Source organism: Melanerpes formicivorus, unplaced genomic scaffold, assembly GCF_026170545.1.
Source record: "Melanerpes formicivorus ecotype bairdi unplaced genomic scaffold, bMelFor1.0.p_v2 SCAF_96, whole genome shotgun sequence".
In the NCBI taxonomy this organism is placed as follows: Eukaryota; Metazoa; Chordata; class Aves; order Piciformes; family Picidae; genus Melanerpes; species Melanerpes formicivorus.
In genome coordinates this window covers 40,001-55,044 of record NW_027142448.1, presented here as the reverse complement: position 1 = coordinate 55,044, position 15,044 = coordinate 40,001, and the positions used below count along the sequence as shown (strand labels likewise).

The window sequence follows — 15,044 nt, the reverse complement described above, 5'->3', positions numbered from 1 at the left end:
AACAGAATAGAACAGAACAGAACAGAATAGAATAGAATAGAATAGAATAGAATAGAATAGAATAGACCAGGTTGGAAGAGACCTTCAAGATCACCGCGTCCAACCTATCATCCAACACCACCCAACCAACTAACCCATGGCACCAAGCACCCCATCCAGTCTCTTCCTGAACACCTCCAGTGATGATGACTCCATCACCTCCCTGGGCAGCACATTCCAATGGGCAATCACTCTCTCTGTGTAAAACTTCCTCCTGACCTCCAGCCTGAACCTCCCCTGGTGCAGCCTGAGACTGTGTCGTCTTGTTCTGGTGCTGGCTGCCTGGGAGAAGAGACCAACCTCAGCTGGGATGAAGAAAGAGGTGAGCACCACACCAGAGGCCAGGTACTCTTAGCCTGCAGCTGCACATGATCCACTCTGAGAGTCTGTATGCTCTTCCAGCTGTGACTAACAGAGGCATACATACAGAGGCAGCTGCTAGGACCCAAAAGGCTGGAGCAAGCTCATGTCCACTTGTAATGAAACTGAGAGAGAGAGACACAGACAATGACTTGGAAGAATGGCAAAGAGGTGCGGCAGAGATGGCCTCCACACACCTCACTGCATTTCCTACCAAATCAACAAGCATGAAGTACATATCTTCTAGCTAAATGAGGGCAATGCATATCATTCAGACAAAATGCAGGCTTCCTCAATCCTGAACCAGACAGGAGACAGCAGGCAGGCACTGCAATCCTGAGCACACTCTGTCTCTCCTTGCCTCACACCTCTGTCCCCACTCTTAATCAGGCACCTTATGTGTTACACACAGTCCCTACCAGGTGAGGAAGGGAGACTCAGGAGAGACCTTCTCACTCTCTTCAAGACTCTGAAAGGAGGCTGGAACAAGGAGGATGTAGGTCTCTTCTCCCTTGCTACAAGCGATAGGTCAAGAGAAAATGGCCTCAAGTTGCTCCAGGGGAGGTTTAGGTTGGATATTAGAAGAAAATTATTCCCTGAAAGGGTTCACAAACACTTCAACAGGCTCCCCAGGGAGGTGGTTGAATCCCTGTGCCTGGAGGTGTTTAAAAGAGCAGAGATGTGGTGCTGGTTTAGCACCAGATGTGGTAGAGTTAGATGATGATCGATTTCAGTGACCTTTAAGGTATTTTCCAAGCAAAACAATTCCCTGAAGTAGCAAGAATGTGTTGTACATCAGTTGCCTTGACTGCCATCCAGAGGGACCTGGACAGGCTGGAGAGGTGGGCACAAGCCAACCTCATGAGCTTCAACAAGACCAAGTGCAGGGTCCTGCAGCTGGGTGGAGGCAATCCCAGGCACAAATGCAGGCTGGGCAGGGACTGGCTGGAAAGCAGCCCTGAGGAGAGAGCCTTGGGGGTGCTGGGGGAGGAGAAGCTCAACAGGAGCTCTCAGTGTGCACTTGCAGCCCAGAAAGCCAATCAGATCCTGGGCTGCAGCAGAAGTGTGGCCAGCAGGGCAAGGGAGGTGATTCTCCCCCTCTGCTCAGCCCTGGTGAGACCCCACCTGGAGTACTGCCTCCAGTTCTGGAGCCCCTATTCCAAGAGGGATCTGGAGGTGCTGGAAGGTGTCCAGAGAAGGGCCAGGAGGATGAGCAGAGGGCTGGAGAACCTCTCCTGTGAGGACAGACTGAAGGAGTTGGGGCTGTTCAGTCTGGAGAAGAGAAGGCTCCCAGGTGACCTCATTGTGGCCTTCCAGTATCTGAAGGGGGCTACAGGAAGGCTGGGGAGGGACTGCTCAGGATCTCAGGGAGTGATAGGAGTAGGGGGAATGGAATGAAGCTGGAGGTGGGGAGATTGAGGCTGGAGGTGAGGAGGAAGTTCTTCCCCATGAGAGTGGTGAAGCCCTGGAATGGGTTGTCCAGGGAGGTGGTTGGGGCCCTGTCCCTGGAGGTGTTTAAGGCCAGGCTGGCTGAGGCTGTGTCCAGGCTGATCTAGTGTGGGGTGTCCCTGCCCATGGCAGGGGGGTTGGAACTGGATGCTCCTTGTGGTCCCTTCCAGCCCTGACTGATACTATGATACTGTGAACACTACCTTTGCAGTACTTCCTGACTGCTGGCCAGAATCAGCAAAGAAGCCAGTAAGCATTCCACACTCCAAGAGCCATCACATCTTAGGGTTAAAGCAGGATTTTATTGCCTTTTCCCTAGCTATCAAGAAACACTTTCATTTTTCCCCCTAATCAGAGCAAGTGCCCTAACACTCTTAAGATATAATTTGTAGTTTCTACAAGTAGGAAGAAAAGCATAAACCCCAGAAGAGAATAGTTTAAGTACTCAGAGAACTTCTAAAACTCCCTGATCTTTGCATGTTGAGATTGGTGTCTGAACTCCTCAAATCAGCTCTCCTCTGAAAGTCTCCTATAAATAGCTCACTCTGTACAAAGTGGAAATTCACAGAATACCTTAGCTCATCCTTAAACTCTGGCATTTAATGCTTCTGCAAGAAGAGATGGCAGATGAGGTTGCTGAACCCCTCTCTATTATATTCCAAAAGTCCTGGCAGTCTGGGGCAGTCCCCACAGACTGGAAAAGGGGAAACATCACCCCCATCTGCAACAAGGGTAAGAAGGAGGAACCAGGGAACTCCAGGCCAGGCAGTCTCACCTCTGTGCCTGGAAAGATCATGGAGCAGATCCTCCTGGAGTCACTATTCGCTCAAAATAGTGAAGAGGTGATTGGGAACAGTCAGCATGGCTTCACCAAGGGCAAATCCTGCCTGACCAACCTGGTTGCCTTCTATGAGCAGGTGACAACATCAATAGCTGAGGGGAGAGCAGCTGATGTCGTTTGCCTGGAGCTGAGCAAAGCCTTCCACACTGTCCCACACCACATCCTGGTCTCCAGGCTGGTGACACATGGGTGTGATGGGTGACCACTAGATGGATAAGGAACTGGCTTGATGGCTGCACCCAAAGAGTGGCTGTCAATGGCTCCATGTCCCAGTGGAAGCCAGGGAAAAGCAGAGTCCCTCAGGGATCAGTCCTGGGCCCAGGCTTGTTCAACATCTCTGTGGGTACCATGGGCAGTGGCATTGAGTGCACCCTCAGCAGGGTTGCTGATGACACCAAGCTGTGTGGTGCAGCAGACAGCTGGAGGGAAGGGAGGCCATCCAGAGGGACCTGGACAGGCTGGAGAGGTGGGCACAAGCCAACCTCAGGAGGTTCAACAAGACCAAGGGCAGGGTCCTGCAGCTGGGTGGAGGCAATCCCAGGCACAAATGCAGGCTGGGCAGGGACTGGCTGGAAAGCAGCCCTGAGGAGAGAGACTTGGGGGTGCTGGGGGAGGAGAAGCTCAACAGGAGCTCTCAGTGTGCACTTGCAGCCCAGAAAGCCAACCAGAGCCTGGGCTGCATCAGGAGAAGTGTGGCCAGCAGGGCAAGGGAGGTGATTCTCCCCCTCTGCTCAGCTCTGCTGAGACCCCACCTGGAGTACTGCCTCCAGTTCTGGAGCCCCTATTGCAAGAGGGATGTGGAGGTGCTGGAAGGTGTCCAGAGAAGGGCCAGAATGATGAGCAGAGGGCTGGAGCACCTCTCCTGTGAGGACAGACTGAAGGAGTTGGGGCTGTTCAGTCTGGAGAAGAGAAGGCTCCCAGGTGACCTCATTGTGGCCTTCCAGTATCTGAAGGGGGCTCCAGGAAGGCTGGGGAGGGACTGCTGAGGATCTCAGGGAGTGATAGGACTAGGGGGAATGGAATGAAGCTGGAGGTGGGGAGATTGAGGCTGGAGGTGAGGAGGAAGTTCTTCCCCATGAGAGTGGTGAAGCCCTGGAATGGGTTGTCCAGGGAGGTGGTTGGGGCCCTGTCCCCCTGGAGGTGTTTAAGGCCAGGCTGGCTGAGGCTGTGGCCAGGCTGATGTAGTGTGCGGTGTCCCTGCCCATGGCAGGGGGGTTGGAACTGGATGCTCCTTGTGGTCCCTTCCAACCCTGACTGATACTATGATACTAAGAAAGAAGAGGACGTCTCCTGGTGCAGTTTCAAGGGCCATAGGGGCAAATCCTTCCTTCACAGAGCTACTCCCTCCCTCAGACAGGTTCCTACCCAGTGCTATTTGTATCTCCTACAACCTATTGCCAGGAGGGACAGCCAAGGTACCCCCACTCCCACAAGTGCTGCAAGGGTAGACTGAGATGAGACACCAAGAAACAGAGCAGAAGTCGTAACATTTTCCATTTCTGTGTCAACAGCATGAGTAATGAGCCTTACATTAACTGTAAAAGATAGCCTCATCTTCTGCTGAGGGGTAGGCTTTATTAGGCATGGCTCTGCTAATGGCCTGCCTCTAAATGGCACTGATAATGTGTCTTCTAATGCTGCCCAACAACTCCCAATTTAAAAGCCTGCTTTCAGTTGCCAGACTCAACCAGCTGGCTAAGATTTTGTTCCCAAACTGAACCTCCTGACACCTTCCCATTTCTGCACCCTCTAGATAAGACTGCAGCCCCGCAGCACAAACAGCACTCCCTGCTCAAAGGGGACGTAAAAGAACTGCAAACAGCTCTTTGGTTCAGCCCAACCAACCAGTCCGTCTTGGCTGCCTTTGTTCACCTGCTAATGTGATGTGCAAGTCAACAACACACCAGCTGGCTCAGAAGGAGTCACCAGCCCTGGAGGTGCTAAAAAAAGTGTCTTTGCATGGCACTTTGGGACATGGATTAGGGGGCACGGTGGTGTTGGGCTGGTGCTTGGACTTGATGATCTGAAGAGGTCTTTTCCGACTATGATTCATTTCATAGTATCATAGTATCAGTCAGGGTTGGAAGGGACCACAAGGATCATCCAGTTCCAACCCCCCTGCCATGGGCAGGGACACCCCACACTAGATCAGCCTGGCCACAGCCTCAGCCAGCCTGGCCTTAAACACCTCCAGGGACAGGGCCCCAACCACCTCCCTGGACAACCCATTCCAGGGCTTCACCACTCTCATGGGGAAGAACTTCCTCCTCACCTCCAGCCTCAATCTCCCCACCTCCAGCTTCATTCCATTCCCCCTAGTCCTGTCACTCCCTGAGATCCTGAGCAGTCCCTCCCCAGCCTTCCTGGAGCCCCCTTCAGATACTGGAAGGCCACAATTAGGTCACCTGGGAGCCTTCTCTTCTCCAGACTGAACAGCCCCAACTCCTTCAGTCTGTCCTCACAGGAGAGGTGCTCCAGCCCTCTGCTCATCCTCCCGGCCCTTCTCTGGACACTTTCCAGCACCTCCACATCCCTCTTGCAATAGGGGCTCCAGAACTGGAGGCAGTACTCCAGGTGGGGTCTCAGCAGAGCTGAGCAGAGGGGGAGAATCACCTCCCTTGCCCTGCTGGCCACACTTCTGCTGCTGCAGCCCAGGATCTGACTGGCTTTGTGGGCTGCAAGTGCACACTGAGAGCTCCTGGTGAGCTTCTCCTCCCCCAGCACCCCCAAGTCTCTCTCCTCAGGGCTGCTTTCCAGCCAGTCCCTGCCCAGCCTGCATTTGTGCCTGGGATTGCCTCCACCCAGCTGCAGGACCCTGCACTTGCTCTTATTGAAGCTCATGAGGTTGGCTTGTGCCCACCTCTCCAGCCTGTCCAGGTCCCTCTGGATGGCCTCCCTTCCCTCCAGCTGTCTGCTGCACCACACAGCTTGGTGTCATCAGCAAACCTGCTGAGGGTGCACTCAATGCCACTGTCCATGGCACCCACAAAGATGTGATGCGGATGAGAATCGGAGCCCTGGCTGAAGTAAAATGTCCTCTCAGGACAGACTGAAAGTGCAGTGTGACACAATTTTGTTAAGAAGGACTCTTACAAGCCCTGGTACCTGTATTAGTTTTAGAAGAGCAGTTAATTAGCAGTGTTAGGCTCTGCAAGGCAAGCCACAAATGGACAAGACCAAGCACGTTCTCCCAAAGTTATCTTCACTATGGAAACCCAAAATCGAGAGCAACAAATTCAGCTGTAACATGACAGCCACATACTTTGCTTAGGGTCTTGACAGTGCAACAAGTATCACAGTGTCACAGTATCACTAAGGTTGGAAGAGACCTCAAAGATTACCAAGTCCAACCTGTCACCACAGACCTCATGACTAGACCATGGCACCAAGTGCCACATCCAATCCCCTCTTGAACACCTCCAGGGATGGGGACTCCACCACCTCCCCAGGCAGCACATTCCAATGGCCAATTACTCTTTCTGGGAAGAACTTTCTCCTCACCTCAAGCCTAAACCTCCCCTGGTGCAGCCTGAGACTGTGTCCTCTTGTTCTGGTGCTGGTTGCCTGAGAGAAGAGACCAACCCACTCCTGGCTACAACCTCCCTTCAGGTAGTTGTAGACAGCAAGAAGGTCTGCCCTGAGCCTCCTCTTCTCCAGGCTAAGCAACCCCAGCTCCCTCAGCCTCTCCTCACAGGGCTGTGCTCAAGGCCTCTCCCCAGCCTCGTTGCCCTTCTCTGGACACCTTCAAGTGTCTCAATGTCCTTCTTAAACTGAGAGGCCCAGAACTGGACACAGGACTCAAGGTGTGGCCTAACCACTGCAGAGCACAGGGCACAATGACTTCCCTGCTCCTGCTGGCCACAGCTTGTTAACAAAAGGGATTGGACCACGGATTCTTGCTCTGGCCCCAGCACAGTCAGCATACAGCAAGAAGGATGCTGAGACACAGGAGCTGGATGCTGAGACACAGGAAATGGCACAACACAGGTGACCCCCATCCACGAGCTTTTGTAAACCCTGTTTTGGAGGCCCTAGGGCAAAAGAAAGGCAGGTGAGCCCAGAAGAAACTCTCTCAGCACCTCATCAGCACAAGCAAAACTTTACAGGTCACCTACTTGAATTATCAGAGCTGCTGAGAGACCTAAAAGCAGCCAGCAATGACTGAACTCAGCCTTAAGTGGGCTCTGTGGGAGTTGGGCATGACTAGACAGTGACCATGGTGAACTGACATCACAACTAACCTGTCCAGGCAGACAGCTGCCAATGGGTGACCTAAAATACCCATTTTATGGATTAGACCATTCTAGAGGATTCTCATTCTCCTAGACTAAGTTGCTGTTGGCTGCTTTATAACCTTCATGCCTGGGGACTGCAAACTGCTAGCCAGAGACACTTCCGACATAAGAAACCCTCCACACTGTTCCTCTCCTTGAAATTCTGTGGGAGATGGCAAAGGCTGAACAATCTTTGTTTGATCTCAGAGAATCCAGCTGCTTCTGCAACCCAACCAAGAGAGGGGAAAGCATACCTGAGGTATGTAAAAGAGTCCCAGCAGATTGGCCACCGCGGTGGAGATGCCAGAGCCAGTTGCCCCCACGACTGCAATCGTGGAAGGGATATGTTCTGAGCAGTTGCAAAACTCGTCCAGGTTCAGGGAATCTATCTTGTTCTGGGCCACAAAACTCAGGGTGGCCTCCAGGGCTTTCGAGACTGTATTGCAAGTGTCAAATATCCTGTATCCCAGAGTCATGTTGGGAAGCAGAGTTGGGCTACTGTTTATTTCTTCTATGGCAAAGATCATAGCCTGGAGCCAGCGGAAGCCTCGGAAGTTATACCTGGGGGAGCAAAAACAAAACCAAAACACAGTGAGGATGAGGAAAACAGAGGAGAGGAGACCAGGATTGAGACAAAGAGCAAAGAATTCCAGATACAAAAGGCATCTTACATCCTACTAAAACTGAAGAACTTGGGGGTTTGTCTTCAGTGGTTACAGAAGAGGTGTGCCCGTGCTAAAAGGGTTTTACCTGCTTTACAGCTCCTCTGCTTAAGAGCTCACTTGAAAGGTTGTGAGGATGAAATGAACTTCTCTAAGTCCTCCAAAGTTTGGGAAAGTTGAAAGAGAGCATGCCTGGGGAATGGAATAGAATAGAACAGAGTAGAGTAGAGTAGAGTAGAGTAGAGTAGAGTAGAATAGAATAGACCAGGTTGGAAAAGACCTTTGAGATCATCAAGTCCTACTATCAACCCAGCACCACCATGGCCACTAAATCATGTTGTTTGAACACCTCCAAGGATGGTGATTACACCAGTTCCCTGGGCAGCCTGTTCCAATGCTTCACTATAAAGAAGAAGCTCAACAAGAGCTCTCAGTGTGCACTTGCAGCCCAACACCATCTGATCAACTAAACCATGGCACCAAGTGCCTCACCCGGTCTCTCCCTAAACACCTCCAGTGATGCTGACTCCACCACCTCCCTGGGCAGCACATTCCAATGGCCAATCTCTCTTGCTGGGAAGAATTTCTTCCTAACATCCAGCCTGAACCTCCCCTGGCACAGCTTGAGACTGTGTCCTCTTGTTCTGGTGCTGCTTGCCTGGGAGAAGAGACCAACCCCAGACCAGACCAGACCAGGTTGGAAGAGACCTTCAAGATCATTGTGTCCAACCCACCAACCAATCCAACCCACCTAATCAACTAACCCATGGCACCAAGCACCCCTTCAAGTCTCCTCCTCAACACCTCCAATGGGAGAGCAGCTCTGTCCTGCCCCTTCTGCTCAGGTCCTTAAAAACCTGGATCTTGTGATTCCTGAGCAAATACACAACACAAAGCTAAATCTACCACGCTTCCTTCCAGGCTCCTCTGACTTGTTTCTGAATCCAGATGGCAGTGTCTGCTAAGCCTGCACTGAGCATGATGCTGCCAAGGACTTGGCTCAGGGATACTTGGTGTGTCAGCTCCTAAAGGCTTTAGGCAGGCAGAGCAAGCTGAGACATCCCTGCTGGACATACACGTGCTCTGCTCAGGGAAATTTGGCTTCCCATTGCACACTTCACATTGTGAGAGAGAGCATCACCAGCCTGGTCATAGCAGAGAACAGAGACAGGAAATAAAGGTAAATCCTAGCTGCATTACCAACCTGTTAAGTAGATACTTTGGTGCTTTCACGGAAGGAATAGCTCTTCTCATTTTCTAGTGTTCTCATGCGTTTGCCATCAGATCTGGCCCATGAAATTGAAACTCTCTTTTCTGAAGCATTCTCTGCTCTCTGAAATGGAGCAGCTGCACTTTCTGACTCTCTCTCAGCTGTGCATGCAGCTAACCCAGAGCTGGGGAGCTGTGGCAAGTGTGCTGCAGGACCCAGGAGTCCCTCTTTAGAGCATCACCATGAGCTGGCAGTAAAAGAAGCTGAATTGTTTCAGCTGGAAAACACCAGCTGAAGGGTCTGCTCTGGTGAGGGGTCCGGAGCACATAGTATCACAGTATCATAGTATCAGTCAGGGCTGGAAGGGACCACAAGGATCATCTAGTTCCAACCCCCCTGCCATGGGCAGGGACACCCCACACTACATCAGCCTGGCCACAGCCTCAGCCAGCCTGGCCTTAAACACCTCCAGGGACAGGGCCTCAACCACCTCCCTGCACAACCCATTCCAGGGCTTCACCACTCTCATGGGGAAGAACTTCCTCCTCACCTCCAGCCTCAATCTCCCCACCTCCAGCTTCATTCCATTCCCCCTAGTCCTAGCACTCCCTGAGATCCTGAGCAGTCCCTCCCCAGCCTTCCTGTAGCCCCCTTCAGATACTGGAAGGCCACAATGAGGTCACCTGGGAGCCTTCTCTTCTCCAGACTGAACAGCCCCAACTCCTTCAGTCTGTCCTCACAGGAGAGGTGCTCCAGCCCTCTGCTCATGCTCCTGGCCCTTCTCTGGACACCTTCCAGCACCTCCAGATCCCTCTTGGAATAGGGGCTCCAGACCTGGAGGCAGTACTCCAGGTGGGGTCTCAGCAGAGCTGAGCAGAGGGGGAGGATCACCTCCCTTGCCCTGCTGGCCACACTTCTCCTAATGCAGCCCAGGATCTGATTGGCTTTCTGGGCTGCAAGGAAAGCAGCAGGAAGAAAGTGGCTTTGAAACATACTGCTCTCAAATTTCATTCACTGTGTTTCCTTCCACAACACCTGCACAAGCTACCAGTTGTATGCTTGTGAAGCCCCTGCATTTCAGGGTAATTCAGCTGGAACAGCAGGATCTTCCATGCCCTGAAAAGCCTGCCATTGCTTCCAACACACTGTGGGGCAGGAGAGCAGCTAGCTTGTAGGTTTGTGTTCAGCTGCAGCTGAAAAGAGAGAAGCATCAAATCTGCTATGCTTGAGATCCATTGAGGAACCTGATGGGCCCCAGAATCACAGAATCAGTAAAGTTGGAAAAGACCTCAAAGATCATCAAGTCCAACCTGGCACCCAACACCTCAGGACTAAGAACCATGGCGCCAAGTGCCACATCCAATCTCTTTTTGAACACCTCCAGGGATGGTGACTCCATCACATCCCTGGGCAGCACATTCCAATGGCAAATCACTCTCTCAGTGAAGAACTTTCTCCTCACCTCCAGCCTAAACCTCCCAAGGCACAGCTTCAGACTGTGTCCTCTTGTTCTGGTGCTGGTTGCCTGGGAGAAGAGACCAACATCAACCTGGCTACAACCTTCCTTCAGGTAGTTGTGGAGAGCAATGAGGTCTCCCCTGAGCCTCCTCTTCTCCAGGCTAAGCAACCCCAGCTCCCTCAGCCTCTCCTCACAGGGCTGTGCTCAAGGCCTCTCACATAGAAGGGCCTGGAGAAACAGCCTGGAGAGACAGCCTGGAGAGACAGCCTGGAGACACAGCCTGGAGAGACAGCCTGGAGAGATAGCCTGGAGTGACAGCCTGGAGAGAAAGCCTGGAGAGACAGCCTGGAGAGACAGCCTGGAGAGATAGCCTGGAGTGACAGCCTGGAGAGACAACCTGGAGAAACAGCCTGGAGTGACAGCCTGGAGAGACAGCCTGGAGACACAGCCTGGAGTGACAGCCTGGAGAGACAGCCTGGAGAGACAGCCTGGAGACACAGCCTGGAGACACAGCCTGGAGTGACAGCCTGGAGAGACAGCCTGGAGAAACAGCCTGGAGAGACAGCCTGGAGAGACAGCCTGGAGAGACAGCCTGGAGAGATAGCCTGGAGAAACAGCCTGGAGAGACAGCCTGGAGAAACAGCCTGGAGAGACAGCCTGGAGTGACAGCCTGGAGAGATAGCCTGGAGAAACAGCCTGGAGAGACAGCCTGGAGAAACAGCCTGGAGAGACAGCCTGGAGTGACAGCCTGGAGAAACAGCCTGGAGAAACTGCCTGGAGTGACAGCCTGGAGAGACAGCCTGGAGAGACAGCCTGGAGAGACAGCCTGGAGTGACAGCCTGGAGAAACAGCCTGGAGAAACAGCCTGGAGAGACAGCCTGGAGAAACAGCCTGGAGAGACAGCCTGGAGAGACAGCCTGGAGAGACAGCCTGGAGAAACTGCCTGGAGAAACAGCCTGGAGAGACAGCCTGGAGAGACAGCCTGGAGAAACAGCCTGGAGAGACAGCCTGGAGAGACAGCCTGGAGAGACAACCTGTAGAGACAGCCTGGAGAGACAGCCTGGAGAAACAGCCTGGAGAGACAGCCTGTAGAGACAGCCTGGAGAGACAACCTGTAGAGACAGCCTGGAGAGACAGCCTGGAGAAACAGCCTGGAGTGACAGCCTGGAGACACAGCCTGGAGAGACAGCCTGGAGAGGACAGCTGGAGAGACAGCCTGGAGAAACAGCCTGGAGTGACAGCCTGGAGAGACAGCCTGGAGACACAGCCTGGAGAGACAGCTGGAGACACAGCCTGGAGAGACAGCCTGCACAGGAACAGATGCTCAGAATGGTACATTTCAGATTTCCATGAGAGCCACTCTGAGAGATATTTCCATTAGCAAGGTGAAGATTTCTCAAGATAAGCTTCATGACAGCACAAACTTTCAAACTCAGATGTATAACCTGAGTATTTTTCAGTTGCTGGCTTAGATGAATTGCTTCCAAAGCCTGCCTTCTTCAAAGCTGAGTGAGCACAGCCACATTTACTACCAGTCCATCAGTTCCAGCTGACTCATCTGGGATCAGAAGTTCTGAAGATATCACATCTAAGGTTTAGCTTTAAGCCTTAAAAGCTTGCATTCATTCCATTTGATTTCACCCACTCTGGCCAGCTTTGGCCAGCTTCCAAGAGAAGTTGTGCTCTGAGGCTGCCCCTCAAAGACCAGACAGCATGACTTCAGTACAGAGCTCTGCAAGTCAGCAGGTCTGAGGCTAATAAAAATCCTTAGCTATAGCTTATGACTAAAGCTATTTTGAGATCACTCTTGAGGACACTGGACACTCTTTAGAACACAGGAGTGGGAGTTAACATTCAAAGTAATTTATCAGAGAATCATGAAGGTTGGAAAATGCCTCTGAGAACTTAAGTCCAATTGACAAGCCAATGGATTTATTTTATCCAAAATATCTTTGAAATGCTTTTGATAATTCACCTCAAACCAGCCTGAGCAGCAGACCTGAAGCTCTCCTCAGCTGCACCTTTGCTCACAGCAGCATCAGCAGGTCAGCAGAGGAGCAGATGAAATGGAGACAAAACATATCTTGCTCTCTCATACTTGACAGAGATTCAGATGAGGTCTCATTTTGTTAAGTGCTGCATCAGTACTTCAGCACAGATATGGTCAGGTGAAGGCAGCGCCCCCAAACTAGTCTAAATGAAGCAAGATGTCATGATCACTTCAGACACTTGGAATGGAATGAATGGAATGGAATGGAATGGAATGGAATGGGAATAGAATAGAATAGAATAGAATAGAATAGAATAGAATAGAATAGAATAGAATAGAATGGAATAGACCAGGTTGGAAAAGACCTTTGAGATCACTGAGTCCATCCTATCACCCAACACAATCTGATCAACTAAACCATGGCACCAAGTGCCTCATCCACTCTCCTCCTAAACACCTCCAGGGATGGTGACTCCACCACCTCCCTGGGCAGCACATTCCAATGGCCAATCTCCCTTTCTGGGAAGAACTTTCTCCTCACCTCCAGCCTAAACCTCCCCTGGTGCAGCTTGAGACTGTGTCCTCTTGTTCTGGTGCTGGTTGCCTGGGAGAAGAGACCAACCCCTTCCTGGCTACAACCTCCCTTCAGGGAGTTGCAGACAGAAGTAAGGTCTACCCTGAGCCTCCTCTTCTCCAGGCTAAGCAACCCCAGCTCCCTCAGCCTCTCCTCACAGGGCTGTGCTCCAGACCCCTCCCCAGCCTTGTTGCCCTTCTCTGGACAAGTTCAAGAGTCTCAATGTCCTTCCTAAACTGAGGAGCCCAGAATTGGACACAGGACTCAAGGTGTGGCCTAACCAGCACTGAGTACAGGGCACAATGACTTCCCTGCTCGTGCTGGTCACACTATTCCTGATCCAGGCCAGGATGCCATTGGCCTTCTTGGCCCCCTGGGCACACTGCAGGCTCATGTTCAGCCTACTGTCTACCAGTACCCCCAGGTCCCTTTCTGCCTGGGTGCTCTCCAGCTAGAATCATTAACGTTGGGAAAGACCTCCAAGATCATCAAGCTCAAACATCAGCCCAGCACCACATGTGCTGGATTCCTGCAGTCCGTAGGTGCAATGAGTTGCTTAACACTCTTACTGAATCCCCATTCCTCGGTGTGTTTAAAGACACAGAGATGTGGTGCTGAGGGACATGGTTTAGCATCAGTCTTAGCAGAGTTAGATAATGGTGATCTTAAAGGTCTTTCCCAATCAAGACAATCCTATGCTTCTATGAGAATATCAGATCCAGGTCTAAGACCCAGGAGTGTGGGCATCCTGTCTTTCTTCACACCTTCCTGCATAAGGAAGCAGCAGCAAGTCACAGTATCACAGTATCACAGTATCACAGTATCACAGTATCACCAAGGTTGAAGAGACCTCAAAGATCATCGAGTCCAACCTGTCACCACAGACCTCATGACTAGACCATGGCACCAAGTGCCACATCCAATCCCCTCTTGAACACCTCCAGAGATGGGGACTCCACCACCTCCCTGGGCAGCACATTCCAATGGCTAACAACTCTCTCAGCGAAAAACTTTCTCCTCACCTCGAGTCTAAACCTCCCCTGGCACAGCTTGAGACTATGTCCTCTTGTTCTGGTGCTGCTTGCCTGGGAGAAGAGACCAACCCCCACCTGGCTGCAACCTCCCTTCAGGGAGTTGCAGAAAGCAAGGTGGTCTCCCCTGAGCCTCCTCTTCTCCCGGCTAAGCAACCCCAGCTCCCTCAGCCTCTCCTCACAGGGCTGTGCTCAAGGCCTCTCCCCAGCCTTGTTGCCCTTCTCTGGACACCTTCAAGTCTCTCAATGTCCTTCTTAAACTGAGGGGCCCAGAACTGGACACAGGACTCAAGGTGTGGCCTAACCAGTGCAGAGCACAGGGCACAATGACCTCCCTGCTCCTGCTGGCCACACTGTTCCTGATGCAGGAATCAGATCACACAAAAAACTCCTTGCTTTGAAACCAAGACAAGATGGAAGTGGGCCACAGAAAGCCTGTGGTGGTTTGTGTCAGCCTCTCCTGGGCCTCAGCATCAAACAATTTAAGATACTATGGCTTTCCTTTCTTTTGAGGCCTGTCTGGATGTGCCACTCCTGTGGCAGAGCACCTTGCTCCCCAGCCCAGCTCAGCACAGGTCACCAGTCTGAAGCGACTGTGTGCTGCTGCTTATACTCTACCATGCACCTCGACGCTGCCAGCACTGAGCTGTGGACTCCACAATGAACACTTCACTCATGATTTTGCCACACCAATGTCACACAGGAGAACAGAAACTGAGGGCAGTTTTGTTTCCTGTGCATTGCTTAAGCAATCAGGTGTCCCCCATTTGCTAGAAACACTCTCTCTGTCTCTGTGTGCCTCAGGTGCTGTTGCAGCAACTTTCCTTACGGCATGTGCTGATGCATATCTGATGCCTGCAGCTGAGGCATGCAGCTGAGGCAGAGGCACAGGCAATCACTGATTCACATTCCCTGTCAGCACCCACAGAGGCCTATTTGTAAACTGATTTCTCCACCCTTCCTTGATTTCAGGCAGATTAGCAGTAGTGGTGGTGATGGCACTGTTGGTGTTCCTGTCAGCATTATTGCACAGGCAGGCTGTGCTCGAGCATTCCTCTCACTGCAATGAACTACTTGCCACGGGGATCTGCTTTTACTGCACTTAGATACAGTCTCACAGATATGAATCACAGAACCATAGAGCTGTTTTGTTGG

General features: G+C 51.9%; 1 protein-coding gene across 1 annotated transcript in view; it reads right to left on the bottom strand.

Annotated features, from left to right (window-relative positions):
- The window catches only part of CASR (calcium sensing receptor), a 57,613-nt gene that overhangs the window by 36,477 nt on the left and 6,092 nt on the right, over window positions 1–15,044 (bottom strand). The window contains exon 2 of the mRNA XM_068166022.1: window positions 7,218–7,524. Within this exon, the coding sequence (XP_068022123.1) occupies window positions 7,218–7,524 (307 nt within the window). The remainder of the gene's footprint in view (window positions 1–7,217; window positions 7,525–15,044) is intronic.